Raw genomic sequence first — 9230 nt, 5'->3', positions numbered from 1 at the left:
ACTGGGGGGACAGCAGAATGGGGACGGGCTGCTCCCTGCAGCACGGCCGGGTGCAGCGGGGCTCATCGGCACCCCAGCACCACCCGGTAGCACGTCCTTCCCTGGGTGAGAGGTGTAACCCACTCGATTTTCCTGGCTACACACCTCATCTGGAAAAGATTTAACATTTGTTACCAAAAAACGTTTGGATTTTCTTTTTTTTAAAGGAGTTGCTCAATGAATAAACAACCCTTGTCCACCCTTCCTGTTTGTCTGTTCCATCCAAACACGCTCGGGAAGCGCAAGTGGGAGCAGCGCCTGCCAGAGAGAAAAATGCTGATGGGGGGAGATTTCCTAATGCTCCCGGCAGCGTGCTTGGCTCAAAGCTTTGCTCTGTCTCCAGCCACGGCCAGGACATTTCAAGTGAAGCCCTAAAACCACTGGGGAGGGGAGAAGGGTGGAGCGAATGCCACACTCCATCAAACAACCCCGAGTGAAACAGGACGCCAGCACCCCGCTGCCACCCCTCACCTCCGGTCGCCCGCGGCTCCGGGGACGTGCCAGGGCACTGGTGGCTCCAAATCCCCCGGTGAAGGAGTTTCGAGCCGCTCCATCTCCTAGCCCTTCCAGAATTGTGCCAGTTTGGTTATCCATGCCATGACTGTCTGGTGGGGCGCTGGCCTCAAGGCGAGACAGCCATGCCAGCCCAGACAGCGCTCCCTCCAGGGACGGGGACAGCTCTTGGGGAGCCGTGCCGCAGCTGGCTGTGCCATGGCAAGGACAGCGAAGCCAGCCCAGGACTGCAGCGGCTCTTCCCTGGAGGGGGAGGCAACGGCGACTCTCCGGCTCAGCATGAGCACCCGTCCCGGCTCCCCAAGCCGTTCCCATGCTCCACGTCCACACTGGACGAACGCAGCAGGCACACACGCCTTCCCCTTCCTCCCAGCCACCACGGTAAGGAAGAGGCAGATCTCTCCAGGAAAGTGTCACCGAGAAGCTCATCCCAAGCCCTTCCAGGCGCTGACAGAGGGGAGGAGAAAGGGTGACCCGGGCAATTGCTGGATTCCTTCAGCCGCTGGCACGGTGGTCACGGTTTGGGACCTGCACCAAGCTCCAGCCCAGCACACAACCCACCTTGGGGCTGTGGGCACATCGGAAGCTGTCAGCCGGGGGTTATTAATGACAGACTCCCCGCCATCCCAGCTCCTAACATAAAGATTATATAGCACATGGGTAGAGTCTGCTCCAAAGGAGTCTTTAAATACAGCTAAGCCTGCCTGGGCCATCTGGGCTCCCCTGCAGCACTGCCTTCTGCAGCACCTCGCTCACCAGCCCAGCTTCAAACATCTGCTTTAGATGTGGCGCTGGATCGGTAAATGACGGGCTGCCTGCTGGAGGGGGTTCTGGTCTCCTCAGGAGATCATGTCAAGAGCAGCAATCAGCAGTAGAGAGCAACGCTCCATCCAAGGCAGATCTCATTAAGTTAATGTCTATTGGAGAGAAGTAAATGATGTGACATCTCCTCCTGCAGCCCCGGACGAGTTTTCAGGGATGACAGATCACGGGGGGTAAGGCTTTATTCAGCACAGTAAGGAACGGACATGCAAATAAGGTAGGGTTGTGTAACCGAGGTACACGCTTCCCAATCCCAAACGCCACGTGGCCAGAATCCAAAACTCTGGCCTGAAACTCTGGGATCACTTAAAGGCAAAGCCTGTCCCAGCAAAGATGCTCATCGATTCCCTTCCTGCTTTACCCTACCCATCACAACGGCTTTCCCTGGGAACGGGGGCCAAGGAAGAGGTGTCACTGACCAGCAGAGCTGGGCCAGGAAAGGCAGAGGGAGATGGGGAGGCAAGAGCCTCGGTCCAGAGCGCTGGAACCTTCTGCGTCACTCACGCCCGAGCACTCTCTTGCAAGGGGCCACCTCAGTTTATAGTGAGGACGTCACTCTGAATCTCATGGCTCAGCTGGGTCTGGAGGTCGCTCAGTTTCTTCTTCAGGCCAGACAGCGCAGAGAGAACGATGGTCTCCGGGCGCAGGGAACCACAGGACTCGACATTGTAATAAAACCTGAGGTTACAAGTCAGGGGGATAAGTCACCATCTGCTCCGCGAGGAGGTACAAAACCAGAGAGCGCCTGCAGAGCAGTTCCAGCCCGTCCTGACCCACCACAGGGAGATCTGCTGGGAATCCCAACCATCAGCACCATTCACCTCCCAACCGGGCAACAGCCAGCGCCGCCCCTCTACAGCCGTCACACCAACACTCGTGACTCCACAGGCTGCAGGAGCACTTTTGAGATTTTCCTCCATTCAGCACTGTGACCTGCGAGCAAGCACAGAGCCCCACGCCAGGGAGTTAAGACTGGCTGCAGGCACTTCTGTACTGCAAATAACCCGGGAGAGGGGGGTACCACCAGCAATCAGAGCACGAGAGACCCACACGGGTGAATAAATATCCTAAGCCATTTTCCCCCGCAGGCCTCACACTTCACCGAGTGCTGCACTGCCCTACTTGATAACACAAACTCAGGAGAGCCGTCTAGTATCTCCCAGAGGGGAAAACCTGCCAGGCCTGGGCATATCACCAGTTAACTCCAACTTCTGCCCTGCTTTTCAGGGAACACCAGCTTCCTGGGCTGGCAAACTTCGGCACAGAGTAGATACTCTCGTATTCACGCAAGCCGACGAGATGCACCCAGCCGGTCCCCCCGTTTTCCAGCTGCGGCAGCGCATTCAGCTTCCTACCTCTCTGGCTTCCCGTTGGGGTCATAGGGAGCCTGAGCGTCCTCCTCGTCAATCTCCGAGTACTCGCTCTTGGGCCTGCAATCAAAGAGCAGGGAAGGTTAGCACGGAGCCCACGCTCCAGCCTGGCCCCTCGGCGCCCAGGCACTCTGCGGCACCGTTTGGCCCCAGAGAGCGAGCACCGGGGATCACGTCCAGCAGGCAAAGGAGCAGTCATCAAACACCAAGTCACAGGAGAAAAAAAAAAAAAAAAAGGTCCCCCACGTTGCCCTTTCTAGCTCATTCAAAGTACCTCCACGCAAACGCAAGCCCCAGTAGCAAAAAAAAAAAAAAAAATCGGTCCCACGTTGCCCTTTCTAGCTCATTAATGCCACACAATCACCCAGCAGTGCTGGAGGAAGAGGATCAGCCCCGCTCTGCCCAAACTCAGCAAGCCCTGTGCGGGGTACTGCGGCTCCATCCACCTGCACAATCTGGCAGGTGCTTACAGCGAAGGGATGCCGATGCCTGAAGGGACTGTGTTTATGGAGCCCGGACGCTGTTCATGGAGCAATGGACCTCGTGTTATCTTCTCTTTCTACTTTTCACGGGGCCAGGAAAACACCAGAGCACTCCAGCGCTCAGCCTGGGCAGCACAGCTGGGATGGGAAGGCCCGACTGGCTTGTGCCCAGCAGGAAACAATCTCCTGTACTTCAGACACCAGCTGCATCAGTGAGTCCCGTCCTGATGTCCTGCACCTCCACTCCTCTACACACATCACTACCAAAAATCACTGCAATACCCCTGCATCAGCCAGGCCAACACATCTTTCTACCCCTTGCATCCCTTGGCTTATAGGGCATCATACCAGAGAGACTGGAAGCACTTAATCCATGTAAGAAAACCCAAAGCCTTGAACTGTCTGAGAAGCCAGCACAGAAAATCCCATGCCCACCAAGGTCTCCTGCTGGCCTTCCTCTGCCCCAGCCATGTCGAGAAAGGCTGATCCTAGCACCCTATCATCAGCTGCCTGAAAAAAACCTGCACTTCCCAAACAAATCCTCTGTCTGCAACAACCCACTGAGAGACATAAAGCGTTAATGGAGCTGGGTCTTCACGTTACTTGCAAAATCACCCATGTCCAAAAAGAGGGGAGAGGTTTCCACCACCACGACAGCTGCTTTGAGAGTCCAGCTGCATGCCAGTGCTCTGCCAACAGCCTCAAAAGAGCAACTAGCATGTAAAACCAAACCGAAAATAACAGCTAGCCTTGGATAGCAGAGGCCTTTGTCTCTGTATTGTCTTCACGGGGAAATCAGATGAACTTGGAAAGACAGATGCATCATCAGGGAACAGGCAGCTCCAATGGCAATCTTTCTTTGGGATTTTTCCAGCTTTTACATATATTTTGTCAAGAACGTCTCAAAAACTGTTTCCAGTTACCCAGCTTGTTGTATAACACACCAGGTTCCTGAAGACACAGCCGACTGCCACCGAACAAAAGAATCCACATTAGCAGCTGCCTTGGGCCACGCAGCCAGGGAAGCACCTCACTGCTGAGGTACGCGTGCTCCGCCACGCACCTGGGGCTGTTCTCTGGGGCACCGACATCTCCAAAAGCCCAAACTCTCCTAAATTCACACTGTGACATTCCCCGTCCAAAAAGAAGGCAAACCCAAAGATACCTCGGCCTGCCTGGCATCTGTCTGTCCAACTCAAAGCAGTATTCCAAGTCTGTCACTTCATCAGTGTCAAAGACTTACTATCTAGCATTACAGAAATTAAAGCAGAGAATTTTTACAGCATCAAAATGAAGCCTAAAATGATTTCAAATCCCGATTTGAAATTCCACATCACAGAGACATTCTTGCTTCTCAAGCATCCAATCCATCACTCAGACAATCAGCTAAACTTTGGGGCAATTTACCTGCCACAAATCATTTGGAAACTTCAGAACTATCCAGCTCCACCCCCAAAACTGCTGGTGACAAAGGACAGGCCGGCACATCAATTCTTGGACATGCTCCTGACCACAACACTGCCGAGCAGCATCCTCCTCAGCTCTGCACCACCTCACCACAACCAGCCTCTCATGGACTTTGCCCCCGCCCCGACAGCCTGGTCTGTAGCTGGCAGTTCCCAAAGTCCAGCTTCAGTCCACATGTACAGACCATCAACGCTACGGAAAATGCCCATTTCCAGATTTCCAGCACTACCAGCCAGCCTGGTTCCTACTGCAGATCCCAGAGCGCCGCCCTGACGAAGTGCTGAAGGAGCCGAACGCCTGGCACGTCCCGTTCCCACCCAGACTGACCGAACCAGACCCACGAACGTGCCCTACAGAGCCCATCAAAGCCAAGCGGGGATTGCTCCTTCCATCCGTAAAACAGGGCCGGGATGGCTGCGGGCAGATCCCAGCCCATTTCATGCACGTTATGGATTCACCTGCAACTCCACCCTCGGCGACAAAAGGCTTCTCAAGTCTCCTGAGTGCAAACCTAGCCGCACAGGATCTCCGTGACAGCTCCTGAGTAGAAAGCCCCTGGCAGTCCGGCTGAGGGGTGAAATCTAGGCTAACTGCCCCTCCGGGAAGCTCGCTTACCGATAGCTAACTTAGCAAGGGACAGCGTAAGGCCACGCTCTGCAATGGGTCCGAGCGCCCAGGCTCGAAGCGGATAGCGTGGAGGCACAACAGCCCACTACCTGCCTGCTACTGCTTGCAGCCATTTGCAGGGTCAAATTTGGCAGCGCCGGGCCTGGCGGCGACAGGAGGAAAACCCGCTGAGCCCCTTCTGCCGCTCAGCCTCCTCTCCAGCTGCAGCTCTGCTCGGGCTTTTGTTCCCGCTTGCTCAGTCCTGGCTTCTGCGGTCCCTGCTACAAATCCTGCTCCTGTACTAAGGTCTTCCCGACCTTGAGCGCAGCTCTGGCTGCTGCCCTGCTGTTACGGCAGCATATCCCCCGCCCCCTCGAGCCCCTGCTCTCAGCCTGCCTTGGCTAAAGCACCTGGCTCCTCGCTCTGCCGCTGGCTCCAGCGTGCTCGATGACAGGATGTCTGCAAGGCGGTCACTGGGCTGCAGAGCCAGGAGCAGCTCAGGTATCTACTCATGGAAGAGTGCTGCTAGGTAAAGTCCTTGCTCTGACCAAAGCAGGGCAGCAGCTTTCCAAAAGCAAAATCATGTCACTTTTAGATGAGACACAGCATGCTACCGGTGCAGAATGACATGTCAGAGCAGAGGAAAGGGCCAGAGAGGAAAACTCCGCTGCCAGAGCTCACACTCCAGGAGTGAGGAGGCGTATGGGTGAAATCAGGGCCACACACTGGGCTTCCTCAAACAAACAGGGCTGCAAAATCAGCCTTGCAACCCAACCTTCCGCTCTTTGCTCTCATAGCGACCTCTTCCACCTCGCATGGATCTATTCCTTCTTCAGACCTTACCCCGAGCTACAGACCACTTGCGTAGGGAAGAAGAAACAGGAACACGTCGTGGGAAAGAACATGAAAGCAAGCAGGGTAAAACAGCAGTGACAGTACGTGAGGAAAGGACAAGAGGTGGCCACAAATCAGTCCACCTTGCATGCAGCTGCAAGCAAGCGACTGGCTTTGGTACCCTAACACAGGAGCAGAGTCTGTGCAAGGGGAAGCGACAGGCACGCTCACCATCACTTATTGACCCAAATTATCCCCAAGGCTGAAATGTAGGTGCCTGCTGGAAAACCTCTTCCAGTCCCTCCAGACAGACATTAGGACATACCACTCCTCCGGTTTGGGGTACACGGTGTGCCTCAGCGCGTTGTCTGGGTCGTACTCGAAGGCTACGCCTGCCGTGGGGTTCCACTTGGCGTGCTCCTTGCCAAAGCCCTTCTTGGCATAGGCTCGCAGTCTCAGCTCCTGGCCCTTCCGCAGCTTCACAATGAGGATGTCTGCGGAAAAGCACACGCCCGTTTGAGAAGGATGCAGGGGAGAAATGAGCGTGCAGATCACACGAGGGTGAAAAGCAGGAATTTTTAGTGCCCAGGAAGACGTCACCAGAAGCCAGGGCTCGCTTGGATTCTTAGAGGGGCTCATCTGTGTCCCCAGAGCAGCTGGGAAACATCTTGCTGAGTAAAAAGGAGTTGCACATATGCCCAAAGGCACAGCTCAGGCCCCCAGGCAACAGCAGACAGCAAAGCATTTTGCATCTTTGCTGTCTCTAAGCTCTCACAAGGAGAGAGAGGAGCACCCTCTGACACAGGACTTAGCTCTGGGGATAACCTTTAAGCGGCATTAAGACAAAATGCTAACCCCACTGATGCAGTGATGCCGGTGTCTCTCGACTGCCAGCTTCACAGCTGCCTTACAGTTACACAGCTAGTAAAGGGAGAATGAGTTCAAAGAGCCTGAAAGAAAACTTCATTCCCTCCTCCAGCTCTTACTCCCAGTGAAACGCCGCTTACCATCCTGCTCCACATAGTCGTTGGGGTCGTTGTCTCTGCTCCGAGATGTTACCTGCAGAAGGAGAACAAAAGCAAGCAAATTAATGGCAAGATCAACTTTTCTCCCCACATCCGCTAGCGGTTGCCTACAAAAATTACAGACTGCAGAGAGCCACTCTAGAGTGACTTACAGCAACAAATCCAGCCCACCCTATTTAACAGAAATCGGGACAGTTCAGGCAGCTGCAGCTAGGTACGCGATAACCCACTCCACCGGCCTGCTGGCCTCCCGAGCCGCTCTCCCCCCCAGCCCAGCCCAGCCCAGTGCTGCTGCGTGGTTCTGCGACGCAGCCCACAGTCACTCCCACGACTGCTGGCAGGTGACACACAGCACTGACAGCACCTCAGCCGAAGCAAGCAAGAAACAGCGGGCTACAGCTAGGCTTTAACCAGGCAGACACTGTCACCAGCCACCAGAAGCAGCCCCCAGGTTGTGGCGACATCCGGATGCGGCCTCAATAGCATTTTAAAACGTCCTCCATTAAGTCCCTTTGCATCTGTTCTGCTTTGGCTCCGCCAACCCTCCCCAAGGCGGCTGGGCAAGAGCCGTTTGGCCCGGGCTCCTCACACCTTGCTGCGCTAGAGAGCCAAGAACCAGAAAACCAGAGGCCTCTGGCTTGCTGCCAAGCCTTCGAAGAGGCTGACCTTGCCCAAGCCCCGGCAGCAAGCGGGCAGGAGAACGCAGTGACGCGGCAGCAGGACACAAGCGCACACGTGCCGAGCGTTCCGAGGCGAGGTGGAGGGGCTACACTAAAGGCTCCCAAGAGGTTGAGACGAGGGATGCCGGATGAGGCTTTAACAAGGCCATACTGCTTTGACACGCCATCAGACGGCAAGCGAAGGACAACAAGCGAAGAAGAGGAGGGCATTGGCACACACTGCTGTTTCTGCAGATACTCCTGCTTCGCTCTCCCACTGCGTTTTAAGCGGGGCTTTAGGCAACACGAAAGGTGCTCGAAGGCCTTGTTTTGTCCACGCCCCATGTGTTTGCTACCCTGGCCTCAACGGGAACGTAGAGAGGGGACTCGCCGACAAGCAGAGGGATCGCACTGACCGGTATGACCCGGGGGTTGTTGGAGATGAGATCGCGGGATGTGACGTGACGAGTCTGGTCTTCATTGCACCGGACGTCAAGGGTGAACTCCACAGAGCACTCCGGACAGAACTCATCGCACGTGCAGTCCTGGGACAGACACAGGTCAAGACCTTTACGCCAAACCTCTCCCAGCAAGAAATTAGTAGCACTTCCCACCAGATCAGACACCCACCACCATCAAAATAAGCACCCACGACATTTTGCTTGACTCACTCTGGAATATTGCATCTTATCCACAATGTCATCGCTGGTGAGCGGGATGAGACCTGCGGGAAGAAGGAAATCGGGGGAATGTCTGAGTGAGACCACGGGAGCACCGACCCTCCTGCCGAGACGGGCAGAGGAACAGCAGCCTCCTGACAAAGGGTGCTTCAGCGTCTCCGGACTGATTCCGCCCACGACCGCTGCCTTGCTGCACGTCTTCGTCTTCCTCCCCGTGCCCGGCACTCACCCAGCCTGTGTGCAATGAATTCATCATGGAGCACGGAGGAGTTGGCATCTATCTGGACCCAGTCGATGGCTGCAGAGGGGAAAAAAAAGTCACAAGCTGAGAAATATTCCTGCGGGGAAAAGCCGAGCAGTTCGCCAGGGCGCAGGAAACGTTACAGAGACTACAGCGAAGCTGAGACGGCATCTGGTAAGACATAGTACTGGCTGAACACGGGTAAGGTGAGCTGAGGGCAGCTTGGAGACGGAGGGGAAAACGGAGGGGAAGCGACGAGAGCAGCGGGGACGGCAGCCCGAGGACCGTGACCGCAGGCAAGCGCAAGGCGGTACCTATGATGGGCACTTCCGCGATGAACACTCTCCGGATGGAATTCGCCACCCTGAGGGAGAGAAACACCCGTGTTTAGGCGTGAGGGAGCGCGGAGCTCCGCGACGCACCGGCCTGCCCGCGGGGACGCCGGCCGCGGCCGAGGGCCGGCCTTTGCCTCGGAGGCCCTGACCGGGCCCG

General features: G+C 55.9%; 1 protein-coding gene across 1 annotated transcript in view; it reads right to left on the bottom strand.

Annotated features, from left to right (window-relative positions):
• Positions 1-1538: 1538 nt before the first annotated feature.
• Positions 1539-9230, bottom strand: part of POLR2C (polymerase (RNA) II (DNA directed) polypeptide C, 33kDa) — an 8946-nt gene continuing 1254 nt past the window's right edge. Inside the window, exons 3-10 of the mRNA XM_009320058.1 lie at positions 9053-9102; positions 8727-8795; positions 8489-8541; positions 8234-8362; positions 7141-7192; positions 6459-6627; positions 2730-2804; positions 1539-2052 (exon numbers count right to left, since the gene is read on the bottom strand). Of these exons, the coding sequence (XP_009318333.1) occupies positions 1908-2052; positions 2730-2804; positions 6459-6627; positions 7141-7192; positions 8234-8362; positions 8489-8541; positions 8727-8795; positions 9053-9102 (742 nt within the window). The 3' untranslated portion in view covers positions 1539-1907. The remainder of the gene's footprint in view (positions 2053-2729; positions 2805-6458; positions 6628-7140; positions 7193-8233; positions 8363-8488; positions 8542-8726; positions 8796-9052; positions 9103-9230) is intronic.

The sequence above is a fragment of the Pygoscelis adeliae genome, unplaced genomic scaffold, assembly GCF_000699105.1.
Source record: "Pygoscelis adeliae isolate BGI_AS28 unplaced genomic scaffold, ASM69910v1 Scaffold390, whole genome shotgun sequence".
NCBI lineage: Eukaryota > Metazoa > Chordata > Aves > Sphenisciformes > Spheniscidae > Pygoscelis > Pygoscelis adeliae.
Note: the sequence above shows the minus strand (reverse complement) of the source record. Positions and strands in the feature narration are given on the sequence as shown.